Source organism: Diabrotica virgifera, chromosome 7 (assembly GCF_917563875.1).
Source record: "Diabrotica virgifera virgifera chromosome 7, PGI_DIABVI_V3a".
Taxonomy (NCBI): Eukaryota; Metazoa; Arthropoda; class Insecta; order Coleoptera; family Chrysomelidae; genus Diabrotica; species Diabrotica virgifera.
Genome location: NC_065449.1, coordinates 199,977,180 through 200,004,632, shown reverse-complemented (window position 1 = coordinate 200,004,632; position 27,453 = coordinate 199,977,180). Strand labels below are relative to the sequence as shown.

General features: G+C 32.7%; 1 protein-coding gene across 1 annotated transcript in view; it reads left to right on the top strand.

Annotated features, from left to right (window-relative positions):
- LOC114327119 (glutamate receptor ionotropic, kainate 2-like) overlaps positions 1–27,453 on the top strand; it is a 158,593-nt gene that overhangs the window by 114,961 nt on the left and 16,179 nt on the right. The window contains exon 9 of the mRNA XM_050657069.1: positions 6,043–6,296. Within this exon, the coding sequence (XP_050513026.1) occupies positions 6,043–6,296 (254 nt within the window). The remainder of the gene's footprint in view (positions 1–6,042; positions 6,297–27,453) is intronic.

The window sequence follows — 27,453 nt, the reverse complement described above, 5'->3', positions numbered from 1 at the left end:
CAATTTTAGGGTAATTTGAAAGCGCATGGGAAAATTTTTATAGGTTGAAATGGTTGGGGAATTTTTAGGGAAAAAAATTGAGCAAACTAAAGTGCAATATAAATGTAATATATTAACCTATTGAGTATTTGCTATTGATTAAAAAAAACCGAAAGTTTTTGGAATAACCGGTTTTTTGATCGGTTATAACCGTTAAATTAAACCGTAATTTAAAAAAAAACCGGTATAACCGAAAACCGGTTTTTTGTCAACAACCGCCATCCCTATATTATTATGCTGTGACAAACCTGCGATGGTTTGGTGGATGCGCCCTGAAGAATTAACATTGGCGCCTCCACCATAATCTAAGGCCCACTCTGGTAATTTTTAACGCTTTTTGTAGTCGGGAATAGAGAGGCTCGTTGGATCGTGACGTATGAGACCTCGTTGGAAAAAGGGCAGCTAAGAAGTAAATATTGAATGATTGATGGTTCAAGAGTGGATAACTAAAGGAACTTTAGACATATAGCGCCTAAACGGCTTGATACGTGAATGTACGACGGTTTGTCGACTAAAAAGTTGTGAGGTACAGTGGATCCTCAATAACTCGGATTAATCGGGACCGCAGAAGATCCGGGTTAGCCGGAGAATATGGTAAAAATTAATAAAATACGGTATACTTACAGATAAACTCCGTTATAATTGAAATAATATGAAATATATATGCACAGTACCTACACATCTATAGTTATTTTCCTAACAAGTGCAGAAAGTCATACTTTTCCGCACGCCACTGCAGTTTTCCGAACGACGCAAAGCGGGAGTTCGGCAAGCAGTCGAGTGCGGAAAAGAGACTTTCTGCAAGAGTTAGGAACAATATTTTTTCTACGAGTTTTTAAAAATTACCAAATCTTAATCAATTACTTTAATTATTATGAAAATACATACACAAGTTAATTCTTTGACAATGTTTTCAAAACCAAACTTTCAATATAATTAGTTAGCATGACGACGATCTTGGTTTCCATGACTATGATTCAAAACGACTGTTATTCCCTACCGATTTGACTTTCGAATATTATGTCAAAATAATTTCATCGAATTGTCGCGTTAATTTCATTAAAACATGAACACAATAACAAACATTTGAAATAAAATAGTAAATAATATCTAAATATTAATTTATTGCATGTATTATAATTATTTTAAGGCCATATTAAAATATCTACACGCGTGCGGAAAAGTAAAACGCGTGCGGAAAAGTAAAACTTTCTAAACTAAAACGCATGCGTGAAAGTAGACATTTTTGCACGCTCGTAGAAAAAATTATTAAAAACACGCAAACACAAACCTAAGCAAACAATACAAAACTGTACTACAAACAATACAGTCACAATCGGAACGATGTTATGAACTGTGAAAACTAAGACCATTGTTTAAAAAACACTTTTTTAAATATTCTTTTAGTCTTTTTTAAACAATGCTAAGATAGTTTGAAATAAATAAAGGAATAACAGGTGCCTGTTGTTTCCGATAAATCCGAGACAATGAACCTCGCTCTGCTTCCGCCGCCGTGTGCCATGAATCATTTTTACTATCGTATACATATATAGTTCAAATTAGCAAATACACATTATCCCTCAAATATTAGGTTTGTTCTAGCAAACAGTCAAACTAGTCAGCAAACAGTTGGTCAGTGAGAGAACATAATACAGTCACCAGTGCTATCCCTTCTACTCGCGCTGGTCCACTATTCGCTGATGGTTTCAAACCGTTTGAAACTGATGCTAGAACAAACTTATTATATTACATACTTTCCCTTGCAAGATAATTCGGATGGAATTCCCCAGATTAAGAGACTGGGCCGATATCAAGCACAAAATAATCTGGGGAATTCTATCCGAATTATCTTGCAACTGATAGTACATTGTTATTGTTGAAATGTTTGTCTGATGAAAATCGGTCCGGGTTAGCAGGACTTCCGGGTTATCGGGGGCCGACTTATTTGGTTTCCACTGTACAATGATACAGAAATATATAGAGTCTTATGTAACTATTATGGGTACCTATATAATATGGACTAAAGGTCATGCCAGTATATTTGGTAATGAGAGAGTGGACGCACCCTTAAGCCGCGTTTCCATAGTGCACGCTCACAAACCATACATACTCATAGACGTTTCACGTAAATTGTCAAGGTCAAGACAGCAAATTAGTTACCATTCCAATCCAGAGATGTCGCTTTCAGTCAATTATCTTGTCATATTTAACAACTGACAGTTGACAATTAAATTAATTTGTTATTTACTTTTTATTTTACAGTTTGTGGCTTAATTATTTTATTATAGTGGTGTTACGTTTTTAATTAGTTTTAGTCACAAATTTAATCAATTGTATTAACCTCCTCTCCGTTTTTATGAGTAGAATTTTTAGTTTACATTGATCATCCCGTGTTGTGTTTCTCCACATTTAAAAAAGCAATATAATAGATCCTGAAACAGTTTATTCCAATAGACAAGTGTGTCATCAATATTTCGGGCCTATATATTTTTGGAAGTTTGTAAAAGATTATAAAGATATTTATCTAAACAATCATCCTACAAGATTCTTTCAAAAATTTTCATTCAACTCAATATTACACATCAGTGCTTTCACGTGACATATGGCGGTAGTGTTTAGCATTTTGAAAACAAATTGGAATATTTGAAGTTTTCAGTAAAACATTGAATTGTCTTTCTGTTGTTTTAATTTCCTGCGAAATTTCATCAAAAATTCCGCAAAATTTATAATTTGAAATTCCCACGTAACTAAAATTTGTCAATTTAGTTCCCATTCCAATCAAGAGATGGCGTTAATTTGATCCGAAAGATTAACATGGACATAAAACGTCTATGAGTATGTATGGTTTGTGTGCACGCTGGTTTTCGAGTCAGAAGGCCGACGCCGAGTCGGTGTAGCTAAGTCCTACGTATTTAAATGGGCCTGTCCAAAGTGCACCAGCTCGTTGACAACTAAATACGAATGATAATTCGCACACCCACTTGGCGTTGGCTTTCTGACTCGGAAAGCAGCGTGCACAGTGAACGCGCCCTAACGCTGTAAAACCTATCTATTGTCCGTCCGCTATAACTTTTCCCATGCGTCACGATTCATTTTTAAACAAATTAAATCAAAACATAAAGTGAAACGTACGCCGATGTGTGTAGTATATAGTATACAGTATATGTATATACAGATCGACGCTCGTTTCACTTTGTGTTTTGGCTTAATTTGTTTGAAAATCAATCGTGACTCATGGGAAAAGTTATAGCGGACGAACTATACAGGCTCCTGCGTGTTTATGTGTGAGAAATCGTTTCTCATAAAGCACACACCTCTTTGGGGTACCGAATGGCATCAGGTAATTAGTTGAAGGTTTTTTACAAACATTGTTTAAAACTGCTGTATATAAATTGCGGTCCTTCGACTTCTTCTTCTTACTTCTTATATGTAGGTTTTAAAGCCTGTTTCTCCTTCAATTTTAGCCTCCTAAATTGTTTAAGTTACCGCACCATCTTTTTCTTGGTCTACCAATACTTCTTCGTCCATTTGGTGACTTATCTCGTGCTATTCGTACTATCCTATCCTCTGCCATTCTACTAATGTGTCCGTTCCACTCCTGTTTCCGTTTTGTCACCCATCCATTTATGTCTTCTATATTGCATGATCTTCTTATGTTTTCGCTTCTCTCCCTATCCAACAGACTTTTCCCTGATATTCGTCGGAGTATTTTCATCTCTGTTGTTTCTAGTAGTCGTCTCGTTTTAGATGTGCCAGGCCTTGTCTCCGACGTGTATGTCAATATAGGTCTAATTGCTTCTTTATAGATTCTTGCTTTTGTGTCTTGTCTTAGGTGATTGTTCTTCCAGATTGTGTCATTAAGAGATCCCGCCGCTTTACTTGCTTTTAAGCTTTGTTGTCGTACTTCCTCTTCAACATCTCCGTAACTGGTTATATCTATTCCCAGATATCTAAACCTTGCTTCCTGCTTTATTATTTTCTCATCAATTTCGATTTTACATCGTAGTGGGTATTTAGATGTTTTCATACATTTGGTTTTTTCTGCTGCTATTATAATATTGTATTTCTTGTCTGTTGTATTGAAGATGTGTATATGGAAATCGTCTTCTGTCTCGGCGATTAATGCGGCGATCAATATTGCTGATAATCACGATCAATTTTACCCTTAGACGATCAATATTACTGATGATACTGACAGTGTCCTGTCCACTGTTAAAATACTGATGGTGAATATCAGAATATCTAGATATTTCGTCAATATCGCGTCGGTATTTTTCCCTGTTTAATTACACGGCTAATAATACTGTCATTACTTGCTAATGCTGTCAATATTACTGATCGTATAAGGGCCGCTAATGACGACTAAAAAATCATACAGATTTTCAATAATTTTTCTCTCAATATTTAAGAGTTTAGGCGCAAAATATTTCGGACCAATGCTTTTTAAATGCATTCATTTTTTTTCGAATCTTGAGAAAACTAATCAAGATTTTTGAAAGAAAAATATACACGCGGAATAAAATAATACATTGTTACGGAGGGCCGAAAGTCCCTTAGAATAAACAAAAAGTTTATTTTTAATGTGTTATTGGAAAATAAAAATCACATTAAATTTTCTATTTTCTCTTTTTACCCCTGTAACTTATTAAAATAAGTGTTATAGAAGTTTTCAGGGACTTTCGGTCCTCGGTAATAAGATAATCTTTCATTGTGCGTTTAAATTTTTCAAAAATTATTTTCTCAGGATTCGAAAAAGATAAATGCATTTAAAAAGCATTGGCATCAAATTTTGCGCCTACGCTCTAATAGTAAATCTCCTAAAATATTTCACATTACTTTGGAGACACTCTGTATTGATATTTTAAACGAGCCAGTGTTTTAGTTATGGTAGGGGAGCAAAGTATGCTAAATGTACAGTCACTCGAGCGTTATGGTGACCTATTGGGTTGTGAAGAGTAGGTCCTAAAACCAAAAAAAGTTAACTAAAGTTTTCCATTTTAGTGGGCGCTTGCCATTTTTTAATTTAATTTTCCATCTCCAACAATCGTTTTTTCCGATTATAACGCCATCTATTCATAATTCAAAAAAAATGTTTCGAATAAAAGTTACTTATTTTTACGTAAGGAATCCAAATCTGCAATAAAAAATGGGGGCTCTTATTTAAGTTTTTAAAGTAACCCCCACCCCACCTCCGTGCGGGGTCGTGTTTGGTGCCATTCGATAGATTTTTCAAAAATATTTTGAAAGTGTATTTTGCAGTTATCCGATCTGATGTTCATTTCGCGAAATATCGCGGAATACGTATTTAAAATATTAAATTTACCCCCCACTCCTCTCCGTGGGAAGTCGTGTTTGGTACCATTCGATAGATTTAAAAAAAATACTGAGCACATATTTTTTAGTTTTTCGATCTGTCATTCATTTCGCGAAATATTCGCTTTTTTCTTGTGAAATTATGGGACTCACCCATTTCCTTACGCCCGGCTCAAATCGTCGGATTTTTGAAATATACACTCTTTTGCATGTACTTAACTTACCTTATCTTAATCTGACAATTTCGAGTTTTTTTAAGGATAGATTTTTTTCGGACCCCCCTTAACGAACTCCCCTGTGTTAAGAGCCAATATATGGTAGAGGTACATCTGCAGGGTACCAGGTTTCTCCCCCATATGATAATCTGACACGCTCGAGTAACTACAAAAATCCCTGCTTGGGCTCCCCTACCATTATTAGTTATTTATTGTCATAATATTCAAGATATATACTATTTGTTTCTAAATTCAAATTTAAAATTTAATCTTGATCTCTTTTATTTTACTGACCTATGAACGTTTTGTCAAATGCAATAATATGTATTAATTCATGGCGCAGTCTACCATTAACAAGAGTTTATTGTGTAGTCTGCGTCTCTAGATTTATGTTTTTATTTGACTCTACGTCTTATATCAGTAAATGCATTAATATGCATTGGTTGTAATAATACAGTTCATATATTTTCTATAGGTGGAGTTTTCGTCGTCCTACTTTGCGGCCTAGCCCTAGCCATCCTTGTTGCCATTTTAGAATTCTGTTGGAATAGCAAAAAGAACGCTCAGACCGACCGCCAGTCGCTGTGTTCAGAGATGGCTGAGGAACTCAGGTTCGCAGTCCGCTGTCACGGATCGCGGCAAAGGCCGGCCCTGAGACGGTCCTGTACGAGGTGCAGCCCAGCCACCACGTACGTGCCTGCTGCACTTGATTTGCCGCATCTCAATGGGGTAAGCAACTTCAGAATGTTTTCTTAAATTTGATACGAACCTTTTTAAAAGTCTTAAACTGATTGTTAAACTTAGTTCAGCGGGATTTAGCATTACACAACTTTTAACAACAGTTTCATATGCGGTTAAAAATCTCTTCCTGTGTTAAAAATAGAAAAAACAGTACAAACGAAAACATACAACAAACTTGTTCTTCTTCTTTCTTTATAAAAGCAACTTTGAGTGTTCATTGGAGGTTTGTTGGTAAAAAAACATGTAACGAGATCTACAGCTAGGACTTGAAGAGGTAGTTCTCACCTTCTTAACGGCCGCACCAAATGGGGGCTTTAAAATAAACCGGGGAAAAACTAAAATTTAGCATCGATTCCAAATAATAGAGATAGACCTAGAAACGCCGAACAAAACTTCAGCATGGACCACTATAATTTTAAGGTAGTGAATAAGTTGACTGTTCAATTTTTTTTTTCACTTGCAAAAATAATCTTATACTTTTCGCTATATGATTTCAATCATTTTCATCCTCAATTTTTAATTAGGCCTTAATCCAACTCTTAGTAATATCCTACTACTGACTTTACCCAACTCCCTACCTAACTACAGGCAGATTTTCTGGTGGAGTTGCCACCAACCATTCAACACGTGATATTTTGTGCATCCATGTTCAATTTACCAAACAAGTATATATGTAAAGATGAAAGTGGGCAAATAATCAGTGACCAACAGAAAGTCACAGAAACCTGGAAGCATTATTTTTAGATTCTATTTGGAATACAAGTAGACATGGAAGATGAAATGGGTGTGAACTACGTAGAAGAGAATGAAGTAGATAATGGAGTAGAAGCTCCAACTATAGAGGATGTTCTCGAAGCTCTTAAGGCCCAGAAAACAATAAAGCTCCGGGAGTTGACGAAATACCAGCAGAACTGTATAAGGTAGGTGGCGACCACCTAGCAAGTCACACCCACGCGCTCATTAAAGACAAATGGCAAGAAGAGAAAATACCCGACAACTGGAAGAAAAGTTTAGTGTGCCCGATCTATAAAAAAGGAGACAAACTCCAGTGCAAAAACTACCGTGGAATCTCTCTACTATGTACAGAATATATAGTCTCCAACCACTAGCAGAAAATATTATTGGAGAGAATCAGACGGACTTCTGACGGGAAAGATCGACACTGGATCAAATATTTACAGTCAAACAAATCTTGAGCAAATCATGGGAACACGATATTGATGTTCACAACGTGTTTGTAGACTTCAAACAGACATAAGGCTCGGTCAAAAGGAACAAAGTATACTATATATTGGCTGAATTGGCAATAGCACACAAGCTAATAAGACTCATTAAAGCCACAATGGATGAAACTCAGGCATGTGTACGAATACAAAACCACCGGACAGACTTTTTTAAAATTTCGCAGGGACTAAAGCAGGGAGATGGGCTGGCCCCAACATTGTTTAACCTGGCACTGGAGTATGCGGTTAGGTAAATGCAAACTGGACGAGGAAACCTACTGAAAAACCAAACGGTTCAACTGGTCGCTTATACCGATGATATTAATATTATGAGTAGATCAGTACATCAACAGGAGCACAGGAAACATACGCAGAGTTAAAAACACAAACAAAAATGCTAGGTCTGTAGTCCCACAAAACATTATACATGAAGATGACATTGAAACGGTTGGAAAGTTTGCATACCTGGGAGTAGAAATATATGCTGAGGGATCAGAAGATAAAGAAATACGGAAGAGAGAGAATAACGCAGGCAAACAGAGCTTATTTTGCCCTCTTTCATATATTTCGGTCTAAAAGTGTCCACCGAAATACAAAGATGAGAATCTATAAAACTTTAATTCGACCAATAACATGCTATGGCAGTGAAGCCTGGGTCCTAAAAGAAACATCCAAAACAAACTCGACACATTCGAAAGGAAACTACTGAGGAGAATACTAGGACCTGTGAGGGAAAACGGAATCTTCAGAAGTCGATACAACAGCGAATTTTATCAACTTTATAAGGAAGCACTCCTGTCAGACTTCACTAGAATACAAAGATTGCAATGGGCCGGACATGTGGTAAGAATGGGAGAGGATAGGCTACCCAAAAGAGCACTCAGTGCTAGAATGTATGGAAAGAGAAGAAATCCAAGAGGAAAGCCAAGAAAGCGCTGGGAAGACACAGTAAACAGCGACGCACAAGCACTTTTAGGAGTCCGTGTATGGAGAAGAGCAGCCAAAGACAAGCAAGGGTTTAGGCAAAAAATAAAGGAGGCCAAGGCTCAATTTGGGCTGTGGTGCCGTAGAAGAAGAAAAAGAAAAATGTTCAATTTCACAATTATAGGAAATGTTTCCGTGACTGAAGGTTTAAAGGGTTTTTACCCGAATATTTTTGTATTTTGCTAGTTATCTTGTCAGCGTCTTGTTGGCACTGATGATGATCTGTTATCAGATTGAAAACTAGTTTTGTGATGTAACCCTTTTTAGGTAATTTTAATAAATATACCTTCTACAAAGGATTTTATTATTTTTTGATTAATTTTAATCAATTTTATTGATTTAAATTTTATTAATTATACCATTCATCCAGTCCCATTACTGATTAAGTTGCAAACTGTAGTTATGACTTTTTATAACATTTTCGATTTTCCAATTGTAGGAGAGGAGCAGCTATTTCACTTTTAGTACATCCCACAAATCCTGCACGACGCTACATTTAGCTTCAAGATTTTATTATAGGTGATTACTTCGTAACCTGAATATTAATTTAACGAATGTAGACCATTACTTTTACAACGTGTAGTAAAGGATTATCCTGCACATAAAAGAAGTTGTCGCCGCTGAATGGAGCAAACGGTGTGACATGATCTTTTACAATTAGTGCCGATAACTTTTGTGCTACACTTCTAGTGCTCCTATGCATAGATACCAATTGCGAACAAGAAAAGGAATATACACGAGTTTAAGGGCAGCCAAAGCCCAAAAATTGAATTTTTTAAGTTTTTTTGGGTTATGATTGAAAATTATTCTCTGAAATCTTCTCTTTCCAACGATATATAACACATTATAGTATAAAATATCCATCGTTACCAAATTATTTGTTTCTGAACGTCTACACTCAACTTACCGTGTACCGGTAGCTTTATAGCTTATTAGAGTGTTTTATGTTTTTGTGATTTCCCGAATACTAGTTTTTTAACTTTTGATGTCAAATATCTCTGGATTCTTATTTATGATAGAAGGTCCAAATTTTTACAGTAGTTGTAGATAGATAATATCAAGTCCCGCGTAAAGTTATATTGAAAAATGTACAAAAACAAGTAAAATAAAAAATAAAATTTTGAACTTTTATGGATTTTTTGTAAGAGTATTTTAAAAAAATTTAAAATAAATGTTTCTTTTACTCTAGCTTTACAAAAATCTACGCGGGACTAAATAATACATCTAGTTTCAAAATAAAATAAAGATTCGGTCTCTAAGTGCTTTGGTTACAGAGATATGTGACATAATGTTAGCATTGTCGTTAAATGGGACTTCGGGTGCCTTTAATTCTAAAACAGAAAAGTAAACGTAAAAAAGCGATAGGTACGGTATTTTTGTCCAGGTGTTTAATATCTGAGAAAAATATTTCAACAATATTTAGATATGCAGAGTGTCAGCATTAATGTGATTTTTTCTTTATGTAAAAAAATATAACAGAAAGATATAAATTTTGAGAAATATTTTTAATTTACAGGTATGTATTAATCAACTACGCCTCGCATCAGAGAAAACTGGCACCCCAAAAAATAGGTCATTTTTGATGTCTCTTATCTCCTAAACCTGTTGTCCGATTGAAGCAATTTTTCTAAGATGTTATAGCCTTATTTTTCTGTAATAATATTGTTGCGAAACTAGTAAATTAGTAAACAGGTAAATTTTCATCGTATACCGGGCGTACGAAGCAAACTTTTTCTCAAATTTCACAACACCCTGTGGACTATTCTAGTACTTATACAATACTGAAATTAAAACCCAACTATATCCTCAGGTTTTCTTAATATTCTGTTTTTTGATTCATTCGCTTGTGTTGTAAAATACAAAACTTAGGTACTTTAACAACTAGCCATGGTCTTCATAAGTACAGGGTGTTTCTCTAAATAAGTACGACATACTTTAAGGGGTAATTCTGCATGAAAAAATAGTGACCGTTTGCTTTATAAACTTATGTCCGCAATAGCTTCGTTTCCGAGATACGAGCTGTTGAAATTTTTCTTACAAACTGACCATTTATTTATTGTCCTAAAACCGGTTGAAATATGCAAATGAAATTTGGTATTTTGTAAGAGATAGTTATTGCGCATTTTTTGACATGCAATTAAGAATTTTATATTTACCATTGGCGCGTATACGGGTAATATGACCGATCATATTACCCGTATGCACGCCAGTGATCAATATAAAATTCTTAATTGTATGTCAAAAAGAGGACAATGCCTACGTCTTAAACACACCAAATTTTATTTGCATATCTCAACCAGATTTAAAGCAATAAATAAATCGACAGTTTGTAAGAAAAAATTCAACATTCCGTATCTCGCAAACGAAGCATTTGCGGACATACGATTATCAAGCAAACTGTCATTATTTTTAATGCAGAATTAGCCCTTAAAGTAAGTCGCATTTATTTAGAAACACCCTGTAGGGATGGAGAACATGGCTAGTTGTCAAAGTACCTAACTTTTGTATTATCCGACATAAGCGAATATCCGACGCTATAGTTGGGTTGTAATTTCAGTATTTTATAAGTGCCAGAATATTTCACAGGGTGTTGCGAACTTTGAGAAAAAAACACAGTTTGATTCGTACACCCGGTATACAATGAAAATTTACCTATTTAGCAACAGTATTATTACAGCGATATTATTAAAAAATAGGGCTACAACTTATTAAAAAAATTACTTAAATCGGATAACAGGTTTAGGAGATACGAGACGTTAAAAATGGCCCATTTTGGGGTGCTCCTTTTCTCTGACGCGCAGTTTATAAAACTCGGTCATTACAGCCATAATTGTACGTCTATTTGTTTTAGTAATTAAATTAGAAATTGCATATAGTATGGGCTGATTATCGGAGAATAGGCCATTTTTGGGAAAAGTTATTTACCAGCAATTTTATTGCTGGAATCGAATTATAAGATCCTATATATTAATAATGTAGGTATGCAAAGTCCTCAGATAGTGTGCTACTTTTTTTATAAACAAAATGGCGCACGAAAATCGTGTTTTTTTCAATTATTGCTCTATAACTCCGAAGATTTTACCTTTACAACAAAAACACCAAAATAAAAATTCACCGTGATTGAATTCTGCATAGAGACGGGTTTCTCCCGATCTGCTCCGACGAAAGTTTTCCTCGGAAAATGCGGGTTTTCCCAACAAAATCTTTAATTTTCAAATAAAGATTTAGATAAGTAATTATCTACCAATAATTAAATAATTTGGTGACTTAAAAGCATTTTTGGTTTAGATTATAGTTACAGAAGCTGATGAAAATTAAACGAATATTTTAGCAACAATTCAATTGTTAATTAATAATTTACGGTCGCAATAATAACCAAAATAATTATGATACACTGATCAAGCTTTGAAATCTTATCAAGATGAGATGCCTATTTAATATTTTGTCGACAAAATATGAATTTTTTATTTTTTTGCATAATCTTTAAATGTTTAAAAAAAATAGTTAAAAACAAATTAACGTTTCTCAGAAAGTTTTTATTATATTATAATTTTAAAAAATAGCTAAAATGCGCATTTTAAATATCTTTAAAATAAATGCTTTAAAACTTTTTTGCAACCATTTGTAAAAAAGTTATGAAACAGCAAAGTAAACATACGATTACTACTGTGTTTATAATATTTTTTAATTCTTTCAAAGCGTAGAAGTGAGTTTAAAGTACAAGCTAATTATTTACAAAACAATATCGATTATGAGTTTAATAGTTATATTTTAATTAAAGATTATAAATATATTTTTTTGTAATTTACACGCGCGAAAGTAGAGTAACACAGTACTGTAGCTAAAATTTTCACTCGGAGCGACGACCGGCCGCGTGATGTACACTTTTAATAAATAATGCATGCTGCGTGTCAGTCGCTTCGAGTGAACATTTTAGCTCCGACTCTGTATCAGGCCTAGGTTTGCGCTAAAAATTACAAAAAAAAGTATTTTTAATCTTTGATTAAAATATAACCATTGCGCTAATTTTCGGCATTCTTTGTGAGTAAGTAGGCTGTACCATAGACTAACTTTTAAGCTTTGAAACAATTAAAACAAATTATAAACAACGGAGATTTGGTATATTTATTTTGCTGTTTCATAACTTTTTTGCAAATGGTTGGAAAATTTTTTTAAAGCATTCATTTTCAAGACCTATGAAATACGCATTTAAAGTATTTTTTTAAATTAGAATATAATAAACAATTTCTGAGAAATCTTAATTTGTTTATAAAAATTTTTTTTAAACATTTAAAGATTATGCAAAAAAATGAAAAATTTATATTTTGTCGACAAAATATTAAATAGGCATCACACTTTTATAACCTTTCTAAGTTTGATCAATGTCTCATGATTATTTTGGTTGTTATTGCGACTGTAAATTGTTAATTAACAATTAAATTGTTGCTAAAATATTCGTTATATTTTCACCGGCTTCTGAATTTATAATGTATAACAATAAAGCTTTTATTTCGCCAAGCTATATAATTATTGATAAATAATTACTGGCCCAAAAAATTTATTTGAAAATTCGAGACTTTGTTGGGGAAACCCACGTTTTCCGAGGAAAATTTTCGTCGGAGCAAATCGGGAAAAACATGACTTTATGCAGAATTAAATTGGGGTGAATTTTTATTTGAGTGTTTTTGGTGTAAAGTTAAAATCTTCGGAGTTATAGGGCAATAATTGAAAAAAATACGATTTGTCGGCGCCATTTTGTTTATAAAAAAAGTAGCACACTATATGTGGACTTTGCATACCTATATTATTAATATATAGGATCTTATAATTCGATTCCAGCAATAAAATTGCTGGTAAATAACTTTTCTATGAATTTTGCTAATTAGCCCAGAGTAATAGAATACTTTTCTTGTTAACAAGCGAGAGTTCAGTAGAAACTAGGTATATAATAGTTGTTGGGTCCGAGGAGAATATGTGGATGGAAAACTTTATACCCAAAGCTGAGAACAAAAAGAGTTTAATTTGATTAACGCCCATTAGCACATCGACGATGATCTCATAGCCTGCACAAACATAATGCCAATTATGTTTTTTAGCTTATTTACCGTATCAAACATGAAAGGTTATTAACGAAAACATAGTAAGGAACAAATATTTAACAACATTAGGGTAAGAACAGAACAAGTGGGTCGCAGTGGAGGTGGAGGTGGAGTTGGAGGTTGCGTTCGATGTCGATATCCATGTAAAAGAACAGAGCAGGTAAGTCGCGGTGGAGGGTTAGCACGATGCCATCCAGGAGCTTTACATCGATGCTTTTGAAAATAAAATGAGTTTGTGTTACATGGATGTCTACTGCGCGGCATACAAGGATGCTTCCCTGTGATTGGTCTGTTCGAAGCCAAGTTGTCATTACCTGCGCCATCTGAGTTGATACTTTTTATATAATCATTTTTTGTGTGCAGTTAGTATTTGTAACTATATAAAGTAATTAAATTCAGTAAATATTTGAACTATGAAGGAGGATCTGATTATTTACAGCTGACATTTCATTACTATCTTCACTTGACTGACACAACATCGCAAAAGCACAGTCTTTTTGTCATTAAAATTCCATTAAACTACTTTGTGACACACAGGTGACCTCCTTGCTATGCGCTGTCATCATTAAGCGCGACTTAACTAGTAGCATCCACCGTGACCTCCACCTCCACTTCGACCCACTTGTTCTGTTCTTACCCTAAGAGTTAAACAATATTTAACATATCCCAAAAGTGTTCTAAAGGGGCCACTCCAGAATAGTGAATTTCTACTTTAAGTCTCTAGTCACTCTGCTGGTATTAGTCTAATAAAATAAAAAAAAAGTCAAAATGTAAATTCGTACAGGTTGAAACAAATTTTAGATCAAAGTTTAGGTGGGCACAAAAGATATTTTCAAGAAAGTATCCAAATCATACAAGGGGATCATTGTTTAAATAATTAAAAAGGGGTCATTTTTGCAAAATAAATACTTCTTTAACTGCTGAGGTAATTCACTTATTAATGAAAGTCTACGAGATTTTTTTCTGCAAAGTTCAACGGTAAATCTTTCGTATAAGACTTACTGAATTAAATTTGACCCCCTATTTATTTAAATAATTGTATATAAAACTGAAAAAACAAATTTGCAAAAAATGATTTTTAGCGTTTTAAATAAGCACTATAAAATATCTGATTTTACAAGCTATGTTGCGCTATGTGACCCGTATTAAGCAATAAAAAATTGGTCGAAAAATATTTAATATTTTTTGAGATATTGAATTTGTTTATTAAATGTTACTATATTTTCAATTGCAAAAACGCGGTTGTTGCCAAAGAAATATTCACCTATGTAGGATCTCATTATTTTTATTTTTATGTATATTTTCGATAAATGTATTGATAAATTCAAATTTCAATTAAACTCCCCCCTAAAATGGCATTTGAAAATTATTCAAATTTGTTTATAACTTGTTTTTTTAATAACGTCGCGGGGATTAAGTATTTTAAAATTCCGTTTCAATAATTGGGTTCCTGGAAATTTTTTACTAATTAACAAAATTTTTTTTGTCGTTTTTTCTTCTTCTTTTTTTCTTGGAGTTATATTACTATGGGCCCTTTTAGGGTTAAATTTCATTAAGAATGTCGAATCTCTAAGTTGTAGATTCTAGACCTAAAAATATTAAGATTTACCTAAAATCACTTAAATAAAATGTGGCTATTTACTGAGTTACAGGGTGTTTTATTTAAAAATTTAAAAATTGTTTTTACCAAGTACTTTAAAACTATTTGACGTATCCTTATCATACTTGGCAGAAAGTGAGGCTATTAAACGCCCTACTAAATTGTGATTAATAAGCGTTTCTAGCTAGTGCCAGAGGCGTACGCCAGGGGATAGTGAATAATTGACCCTTCCCAAATTCTACGCCACTGGGTGAATTACTATTTTAGCGAAATTTTTAGATTCTCCAATACTTTGTATGTAAATAACCTTATCGGTGTCGATAAAGTCATCAGTTTTCGAGATATTGGAAGTTTAAAATAAATGAATGAATGAATCAAAATAACTATGCTGTTTCATTTTTAACGTCCAATATCTCGAAAACTAATGACTTAATCGTTATAAGTAAAGAGTATATTATTTACATAGAAAGTATTGGAGAATCTAAAAATTCCGCTAAAATAATAATTCCCTCAGTGTCGTAGAATTTGGGAAGGGTCAACCATTAACTATTCCCTGTCGTACGCCTCTGGTAGCAGCTATAAACTTTTGTTTATCAAAATTTAGTAGACTGTATAGTACCCACACTTTCTGCCAAGTATGATAAGGATACGTCAAATAGTTTGAAAGTACTTGGTAAAAATAATTTTTAAATTTTTAAATAAAACACCCTGTAACTCAGTAAGTAGCCACATTTTATTTAAGTAATTTTAGACCGGTCTTAATATTTTTAGGTTTATAATCTACAACTTAAAGATTCGACATTTTTAATGAAACTAAACCCTAAAAGGGCCCGTAGTAATGTAACTCCAAGAAAAAAAAAGAAGAGGAAAAAAAGACAAAAAAATTCGTTAATTAGTGAAAAATTCCCAGCAACCCAATTATCTAAACGGCATTTCAAAATACTTAATCCCCGCGACGTTATTAAAAAACGATTTATAAACAAATTTGAATAATTTTCAAATGTCATTTTAGGGGGAAGTTTAATTGAAATTTGAATTTATCAATACATTTATCGAAAATATACATAAAAATAAAAATACAAAGATTTAATACAGGTGAAGATTTCTTTGGCAACAACCGCGTTTTTGCAATTGAGAATAGAGTAACATTTAATAAACAAATTCAATATCTCAAAAAATATTAAATATTTTTGGACCAATTTTTTTTAATTAATATTGATAACATAGCGCAACTTCTCCTGTAAAATAATACATTTTGTAGTGCTTATTTAAAACGCTAAAAATAATTTTTTGCAAATTTCTTTTTAAAGTTTTATGTCTAATTATTTAAATAAATAGGGGGTCAAATTTAATTTAGTAAGTCTTATGTGAAAGATTCACCCTTTAGCTTTGCAGAAAACAATCCTATAGACCTTCGTTAGTAATTGAATGACCTCAGCAGTTAAAAAAGTAATTTTTTTGCAAAAATGACCCCTTTTTAATTATTTAAACAATGATCCCCTTGTATGATTTGGATACTTTCTTGAAAATATCTCTTGTACCCACCTAAACTTTGTTATAAAATTTGTTTCAATCTGTACGAATTTACATTTTGATTTACATGTAGTGTAATTTTATTTTACTAGACTATATGTGGAGTTGCATTATTTGGCAAGCTATGTGTAGCTATGTGGAGCAAGGTGGGGTGAGCAAGTAGGCCACTCCAGAACAGTGATATCTTCTGCTTTATGTCTGTAGTCACTCTGCACTTTGCTGGTATGTGAAGTTACATTATCATACATGGCAATTAAAATTTCATCCATTGCAGCTCTCCAAAGCCTAAATTCAGGTTCTAAAACCAAATTAACATACCTACGAGCTGTTGTGCAATCGTAGTGCCACTCCAGAACATAACATTTCTTCCTTTATATCTTTAAACAGCTCTCTCAGTTTCTGTTCTTGCTTGTGTGCCTAGTCCTCTAAGTACACGAACTCGTGGCACATCTCATTTTTCATAAATCCAAGTTTTCCACAATTTCTGAGATCAATTTTGTACTTCCTGGATAACTCAGAAACCTGTAACGGTTTCTTGCTGACACGAAACCTTTTTCTTATCCTTTCAACTGAAACACTTACACTTATAGCTTCCAAAAGCTGGCTTTTTAAGTTGCAGGTGAAAAATTGTTGGGTCTCTTCTAGTTACTGGGACAATTAAACGATCGTGGTGACACTTTGTAACTTTTTGGAGACTTTGACTTGGTCTATTTTTATAAGTTTTTGACACAACGCTATATGTTACGCATACCACTGCGGCTATGTTTCTCTGAAACTTTCCCTGTTCCACAAGACTAGGGATGGGAAAAACCTACCGGTTATAATCTAAAACCGGTTTTTTACTTCGTCATAACCGGTTTTGCCGGTTGTTTTTCTCACGGTTTTAACCGGTTTTTTTCTTTTTATTTTAATAACCGCTGAAAAACCGGATAAGTTACCTAAGATAACAAAACCTTAATAGTTACCGGATAATAAAAAAATAGTGAATTCCGAGAAAAATACTGTTTGTTTATGTTCATTAATAATTCTTGATTTGTTTAATGTTTATATCCGTTAATAACTCTCACGCTCACTAAAGTATGTTTCATAAGCTGAACTTGTTATTTTGATGAACTTGAGGATAAGCACGTCATGTTTGCTAAATTGGGGATCCTATTGAAAACAGATATTAAAAGATATTAGTATCAATATCAGTCAGCTATGTGCTGTGCAGAATGTGAGTGAAGTCATAGTTGTATTATTTATAATAAATGCTATACCTACAAAAACGACCCTGTGGAATAACTTAAAAAAATGAAAAAAATAAAATAGTTTTATGTATCTTGTATAAAATGTGATTGGATGTGTTCAGGACAATAATACATCCAGTTCAGAATGTTAACAGTGATTAATTATTTGTTTTTACTAATTTTATTATTTTTGATGTTACATTTTTGTCATTATAATTCATAGAGGTAGGGGAGCAGGGGGCTAGTTGTAACAATTTTCATAAAATCAAATATCTTGATAGCCATTTTCCCAATTATCACTAATTAAACACTAAACGTTAGTTTAACTTTTTCTGAATAAAATTGAACTGAAGAAAAGGTAAAAAGACTGGTATTTTTTAATCAACTAGCATTTTATCAAAAAAAAGTGCCTTGCTACAACTTACCCCGCGCTTAGGGCTAGTTGTAACATCTATTGGGGCAGGTTGTAATATTACGAAAATTCGAACTTTTTGGAATATTTCGAAGAAAATTCCAACGTTGGTCCTGTTGAAAGATGTTGCTCGACTTAATAACGTGGCTTCCGGTGTTCTTAAATATAAATGTAGATTTCTACGCATAAAATTTTGGACCAAATCTGGACCAACCGTATAATTTTGATACCAAGAAAAAAGAAGTTGCTTAGCACTGAGTTTCACAGCACATTGGTAAGGCAGTTTTGGCATCTTCATGGGAATTATTCCAAAATATATTTCGGTGCACTTCAGAATATACGAAGCCATTTTACTTTCTTCTTCGGCTGTAAAAACTATCCCTGGGTTTATTACAGCCCACTTGTAGACTCTTAATGTTTTTCTTTTTTTCTATATCGGTATCAAGATACATGACACAGTCGGTGCTGTTTTACTTGCTTACTTTATGCTACATTGATTATCTAAAATTTCCGCTGAACTTCACTGGTAGACTTCACTTTCTGGCTTTGAGTTGCCCTTGGTTATGGTATATCGGGGCAGGGTCCACTTGTGAGCCCTTCAGAAACTTAGACCTCCTAAGTTGCCTTGAGTTGCCCTTTCTCATTTTATTTTATGTTGTCTCATTCTGGACTATTACTAAACTAAATAATACGTTTTTACATTGTAGCTCATAAATTTAGTAAGATTCAGCGCAATTTGTAACTTGTTACAACAAGCCCAACGTTTTGTTACAACATGCCCCGTAGCACACTTTTGTATATTTATTAAAATAACTGTAAAAATATCCTGCTAATCGTAAAATCGTTAAGCAACATCAAAGTATAACTAAATTTAGAAATGAAATGAACACTGAAAGTTTCATGATAACCAAAAATTTTATGAGAGTCAAATTTTAAATTACCTCGTCCAAATGAAGCACGTGCACAAAACTACTATTTGCAACTATCGGAGGATGACTGGCTAGACGGTGTCATTTGCAGGGCGATAAGAGAATAAGATTGAGTCAGCTAAATTAGTTAAAAACGGTTAAATAACCTATGAAAAAGTCGTGTTACTACTTACCCCTGTTACAACAAGCCCCTCGTTCCCCTACATGTATAAACGTTATAGGCTTATTTACTTCATGTTTATTACGTTTATAGTCTTATGAATAAGTACCTAATTTCACTACTTTTGTATTTTTTAATTATTTGGTATTATTGGTGTATTGGAGGAACAAAACAGTCCATTACATTAGACGATGGGGTAGAAATTAAACACTGCGATGAATACAAGTACCTGGGCATGAAGATAACTCAAGATGGAACACTCGATGCTGCTATAAAAGACAGAAACATGCAGGGTAGAAAAGCCATATCCATGATGAACGGCATTCTGTGGGACCAGACAATATCTAAAGCGAACAAACAGCTCATATACAATAGCATACTTAAAAGTATAATCACATATGGCAGTGAAGTTTGGCCACTGAAACAAAGAGCGCAGAAAATGTTACTAGGAACAGAAATGGACTTCTGGAGAAGAGCAGCAGGCAAATCAAGAAGAGATCGGATACCGAACGAGAGAATACGAGAAATGATGGGAGTAACACATACAATACTTGATGACATAAAAACAAAACAATTGGTATGGTACGGCCATGTACAGAGAATGCCAGATGACAGGATCCCTAAACAGATTTTGGCATGGACACCACAAGGGAGAAGAAAAAGAGGAAGGCCGAGAAGAAGCTGGAGGGAGGGAATTGAAAAAGAACTAGAGGAAAGAGAAATCCCTCCAGGTCTATGGTTAAACAGAGAAGAATGGCGGTTAGGAGTCGGAAGGCGTCGGAGAACGCTGTAAACCGATAGTAGTAGTAGGTATTATTTGGACCCGAAACTTTCGTTCGGTTAGTTTATTGTTATAAAGGGTGTAACAAAAAGGTAGGTTATAAATTATTAAATCACATATTTTGAGTTTAAAAATAGATCGATTTAACCTAATTTACATTAGTACAAATGAGCACTTAAAAAAGTTACCGCTCTTTGAAATTACCAAATGAAAATTGATTTTTTCCAATATGTCGAAACCTGTGAGATTTTATATTGACGTAATATACATATACATATGGAGTATCACAAACTAAAGTGCAATGTAAATGTGACGTTTTAACTTTTTAAAATATTGAGTATTGAATATTGATTCAAAAAACCTAAAACCGGTTTTTGGAAAAATCGGTTTTTTTGATCTGTTATAACCGTCAGGTTAAACCGTAAGTTAGAAAACCGGTTTAACGGAAAACCGGTGTTTTGTCAACAACCACCATCCCTACACAAAACTAGTAATCTTTTCCTTTTGCACTCCCGTCAATCCCGTATAAAACATATTTTCATTTTTGAACGCAAAAGTTAGCTTTTGAAGTTATACTTCTTTAAGCGCGATATGAGGGTGAATTTTAATAGGATTAAAACCTTTGATCCCGGCGCAGTCGGATTACAACTTTGTTCTGATTGGATGTTCAAATGACATGACAAAAATTATCCAATATGGCAGCTGTGGGACTGTGGTTTGGTTATGTATGGTTGTTGCGTTTTAAAATTTGTAGGAAGAGAAACAACAAACAAAAAGTTAGTTAATGGTTATACTGCCTTTTTAAATAGTTTTCATATTATATTTTTGTACTTATTAACATAGAAGAGATGATTGTTGCATGCCAATGTGAAAGCCCATCGAACTGTGACTAGTATGAGTGCCGCAAAATTACTGATAAAAAACCTATTAGCTCGAAGGCGTAGAGAACTGTGGATAACAACAATCAACCGGGACGATCTACGATCTCGCTTATTCAAAGCTAAAGAATCTTACACTGGTAAGTGTTTTAAAAATAGTTGATCAAATTTTGTTATGATATTTGAACATAGCCACTTTGCACGATGCAAGTGATTGCGAAATTTATTAGTCGTTATACGGGCTCTGATTGGGTGTTGAAATGATCTGTCAATAATAAATAATTGTTCAGTATGAAAGTAAACAAATGTATAATATATTAGTTTTATTGTTGTGAGGACAGAAACAAAAAAGTTTATAATTGTAGTGATTTTTAAATAGTTTTGATTACCATTTGATTACCATCAAAATTTTTATCAATATTCACCTAATATATTGTTTTCTTACTCTATGTTTTGTTGTATTTTTTCAATTCTAAATCATTTCAATTCAAAATCAAAATAATTTGATTTACATAATTCAAAAATGTCAAAAGTTTAATCCGTTTAGTTAGTCGATCGTCGCACATAATGACACACTGTCTCCGTGGCCAAGCGTTTAATGCGAGTGAACCCCAATACAACGCCAATACCAGCCGCGCTGGTAAGTTGGTTCGAATCCCAATAGAAACTTTTATTTTTTTATTTTTTTATACATTTTATGATTTAAGTATATTTATTATATAATTTTATTTTCAGAAAATACGTATTTAGTTAAAAAAAATTCCGACAATTAATGTTCAGAAATCATTTGTGGCATTTTTAATGTGTTTGTGTGTGTTTTATTCTTTTATTATTTTAATTTTTGGCACTGTTTTAATAAAAATGTTTGAGAAGTAGTAAGTATAAATTAGTTTTATATTTAAATAAAATATAAATAAAAAGTATATTAATTTCGTTTATAATCATATAATTATATAATAGAAGTATAACTTCTTACGTGCGTACAACGTACACACACATTCTTTTTATTTATTTTTATTCAATTTACAACTGACTAAAGTAAATCTATAACGTACCGACCTATGTTATCTGATTGTTTTTATGTTTATTTATTTTTAGTAAACACCTTTATTCTTCGCAATAATAACAAGTTAGTTTCCAAATAAATAAATATCTGTTAGTTTGAAATACATGGTGATTGCATTTAAGTTTGGTTTTATGTATATTTAAATGTTAAAGATACTTCCTACTTACGAGGTGTATAGTTTGTATTGTACTTACACGAATTTCATTTGGACGTCACTCTGCAATAATCGTATTAGCATTGATTTACCTATTGGTACGAAGCTAACGATCACAAACTTCTGGAGACCTGAAAGTACAAGCACAAGACATGAACCTAATTCTAGAGAGCTAAAGTTGTTATAGCTATAAAGACCTATTCGTCCTGTAACGACAAGTTTATTAGTAGTTACCAGAATAATTAATAGACACGAACAATAAATATAACGGGGAATAATACGGGGTGTCGTCATTCTGTAAAATATTAATTTATTAGTTAGTAAGACAATAGTTATTTTCCTAACTAGTGCGAAAGTCATACTTTTCTGCAGGCGATTACAGTTTGCCGAACGACGCGAAGCGGAGTGGTTATTCATTTTTGAAGTTATACTTCTTTACCGTCCACATAACAATGATGTTCGCATCATGTTCTAAGCATATCCTGCCAACATTCGTCGAAGTATATCCTTTTTAGTATATGCGTAGTACAAGCATAGCATGTACCATAAAAAACATTCTAAATTTCATGTTCTTTGCATGTGCTTCGAAGAATATTCTTGCACCGAATATACTGAGCACATTCGTGTACGTAGTATCTCGGAATGTTCGTAAAAGTTTATTCTTAGAATATACCTTAATCGAATATTCTTAGTATATGCGTAAGTATATGCAAAAATATATGCTTAACACATACTTGTATATACTTTTAAAATATCTTAAAAAGAATATACTGTATGTACCTATAGGAAGAAGAATAATGTTAGCCTATAGATTATCAACTTCGCGTTAAGAATAATTAATCAAATTTAGGTATTTTGGTAGGTACTACTGAACTATCTAATTCATCATTTTTTTTAAACCGTTTTAATTGTATGGTAAAAAAGTTTAAAACTTAATTCTATTGAAGAAAAATGAGAAATTCTCGTTTCGTTTTCAATTGAAATGAATACACCATTTTGATTTGAGTTTATACCATAAAAATATTTTTACCTATAATTTTCGGGAATCCGGAAACGGCCATTCATTGTTATTCTGACCCTTGCATTGCATATTTTATACCTGCACAAGGGAAGGGGGTAGGTAACAAAAAGGCAAAATATGAAAATAGTTTCCAGTACAGTTAGGGCATTTATGTCTACGCTGTGAGGAAGAAGCGACTGTATTTCTAGCTACAAGGACTAAAACATTTTAAGAACATAAAAAGCAGCTTGAAAATAATAAATTCATATTGGTACTTCAATATTTCCTAAATACCTAGTAAGTAAAAGTATGTATAATGTATATAGATACCTATAAATTTTAGTAATTTACATACATATTATATTATATATTTGGCTATTATATAATTATATAAGCAGCATTTTTATTTTGATGTGCACATAATAACTAAATATATTACTTATATTTTATATATAGGCTACTTACCCATATAATATTTATTATACATAGGTACCTATATAACTAACTAAAGTTTATACATTTTATACTTACTTTTTACGTAATATTGTAGAATGCAATAACTATACATTCTCATATGCAATTAGAATATGTAAATATAATATATTAGTAGAACCTAGGATGAGATTGGGTGATGTTGAAAACATACTTCTGAGAAATATAGCACATCCTTGGAATATTCTTCCCATATACTAAAAATATGTGCGATAGTACATTCTAAGTATATACATAGAAGGTATATAGCACTTCCTTGGAATATTCTTCCCATATACTAAAAATATGTGCCCTAGTACATTCTAAGTACGTAACTAGAAGGTATATAGCACTTCCTTGGAATATTCTTCCCATATACTAAAAATATGTGCGATAGTACATTCTAAGTATATAAATAAAAGGTTTATAGCACCTCCTTAGAATCTAATAAAAAGTATGTTCTTGGTATATACTGAAAAGAAGTGCGGTAGTACATTCTAAGTATATACATAGAACGTTTAAGTACTGTAATGTAGTATATACTCAGTATATGCTCTGCACATTCGCAATGGTAATTACGCATATTCTAAGTATATACTTTTTCTGAAAAGTATGTTCTATGAATCTACTAAGAACATGAAATTGTTATGTGGGCGGCGATAGAGGGTGATTTTTTTATATGTTAAAACCTATCAGCCCGGCGCATGCGCATTATAACTTTGTTCTGATTGGATGTTCAAATGACATGTCAAAAATTATCCGATATGGCAGCTGTGGTTTGGAGGTAAAGGTAAAGGTAAACAAATGTATAATATATTAGTTTTACTGTTGTGAGGACAGAAACAAAAAAGTTTATAATATTGTAGTGACTTTTAAATAGTTTTTAAAAGCAACAGGTACGTAATAATTGTTAATGTATCATGGGTATAAACCTACCTATTTGATCTGCCAAAATACATAGTATGTAATACTTTTATTTATATAATTTGATTACCATCAAAATTTCTATCAATATTCACCTAATATATTGTTTTTTTACTCTATGTTTTGTTGTATTTTTTCAATTCTAAATCATTTCAATTCAAAATTAAAATAATTTGATCAATTTTCAAAATATCAAAATATCACAAGTTTAATCCGTTTAGTTAGTCGATCTTCGTAAATAATGACACATAGTGTTCATGGCTAAGCGGAGAAGGCGAATGAATTCCAATACCAACCGCTCTTATCAGCGCTGGTTCGAGTCCCAATAGAAACTTTCTTTTTTGTTTTTTTTAATACATTTTATGATTGTAAGTATATTTATTATATAATTGTATTTTCAGAAAATACGTATTTAGTTAAAAAAAATTTCGACAATTAATGTCCAGACATCATTTGTGGCTTGTTTAATGTGTTTGTGTGTGTTTTATTCTTTTATTATTTTAATTTTTGGCACTGTTCTAATAAAAATGTTTGAGAAGTAGTAAGTATAAATTAGTTTAATATTTAAACAAAATATAAATAAAAAGTATATTAATTTCGTTTAAATCATATAATAGAAGTATAACTTCTTACGTGCGTAAAAAGTACACACACATTCTTTTTTGATTAACACGTTTACTCTGATTGGAGTACGAAGGGAACCATTCTCGTTGAAACTTTACCGTGCTGAGCAGATGGGACGTAAATTATAAATTGTAAAATTCCCTCATCTTCTTTAGTATCAGCATCCGTTATGGCTTGCAAATTTTAGAAGCCTCGGAGGTGTAACCAGAGAAGGTTTCCATTGTTTTCAGTTTGGTGGGATGTAGAGTAGTATTTTTAGTATTGTTTTATGTGCTATTAGATTGAAAACTTAGTCATTTGAAACAAATTTGATAGTAAGAAACTTATAGGTCATATAATAAAAACTTTTAAAATCACATTTTCTATACGTTTTTAGGCTTAGTCTCCAATTTAGAAAATTTTTAAATAAAACAGAAATTTTGGTTTCTTATAAATGTTCAAATTATTAAAAAATTTTAAAGTGACAAATTTAAAAAAATTAAACCATAAATACAATTAAATAATATTAAGCAAACTAAATCAAGTTGGCTACCTACAACCTGTAATTTTATCTGTTAGAATAGTCCTCTGTAGATTTAAATACATCTTGTATAGTAATGGCATTTTTAATTATTGCTTAAAATACACTAAGCGCCAAAATTAACGCACCACCTTAAAAATGGGACATTTTTAATGTCTCATATTTCCTAAACCTGTTGTCCGATTTTAGTGATTTTTTTAATGTGTTATAGCTTTATTCTTCAAGAATATTAATGTAATAATATTGTTGCTAAACAGATAAGTGTTATTGTATAGCGGGTGTAACAATTATAGTGTGTCTTTTCCTCAAAGTTTGAAACACGATGTGGAATATTCTAGGGTATATAAAATATTGAAATTAAAACTCAACTGTAACCTTAAGCTATACTAACATTTTTCTTTTTGATTCATTCTCTTATGTTGGTTAATAAAAAGTTAGGTACTTTAACAACTAGCAACGTTTTTCATCAATACAGGGTGTTTCTAAATAAGTGCGACAAATTTTAAGGGGTATGCATGAAACAATAATGACCGTTTGCTTTACACCTAGTTCAACGTTTAGTACGTTTACACCTAGTTCAATTGTGCCACAACTGGAAAAAATTTGAATTTTGTGTTAAAGCTGTAAACTATTGCCTATATAATGCCCCATCTTATGCAATACAGCCTGAACTAAAATATTGTTTTGGATAAGTATAAAGTAAGTTACTTCGGTATTTCACTGTAGGGTTTTTGGAGGTTTGAAAATGCAATATGGCCATAACTAGGAGATGTGGCGATAATATACACTGCCACAATACAACCGATGTAATTATTCAATACGTTCAATACGGCCACAACTGCAAAAATCAATTGATTTTTTCATTATGGTAGGGGAGCCCAAGCGGGGATTTTTGCAGTTACTCGAGCGCGTCAGATTATCATATGGGGAGAAACCTGGTACCTTGCAGATGTACCTCTACCATATATTGGCTCTTAACGCAGGGGAGTTCGTTAAGGGGGGCCCGAAAAATAAAATCTATCCTTAAAAAAACTCGAAATTGTCAGATTAAGATAAGGTAAGTTAAGTACATGCAAAAGAGTGTATATTTCAAAAATCTGACGATTTGAGCGGGGCGTAAGGAAATGGAAGAGTCACAAATTTTCACAAGAAAAAAGCGAATATTTCGCGAAATGAATGACAGATCGAAAAACTAAAAATATGTGCTCAATATTTTTAAAAAATCTATCGAATGGTATCAAACACGACTTCCCACGGAGAGTGGTGGGGGTAAATTTAATATTTTAAATACGAAACCCGCGATATTTCGTGAAATAAACATCAGATCGAAAAACTGTAAAATACACTTATTCAATATTTTTGAAAAATCTGTCGAATGGCACCAAACACGACTCCCCACGGAGGTGGGGTGGGGGGCTACTTTAAAATCTTAAATAGGAGCCCCCATTTTTTATTCCAGATTTGGATTCCTTACGTAAAAATAAGTCACTTTTATTCGAAACATTTTTTCGAATTATGGATAGATGGCGTTATAGTCGGAAAAAACGATTGTTGGAAA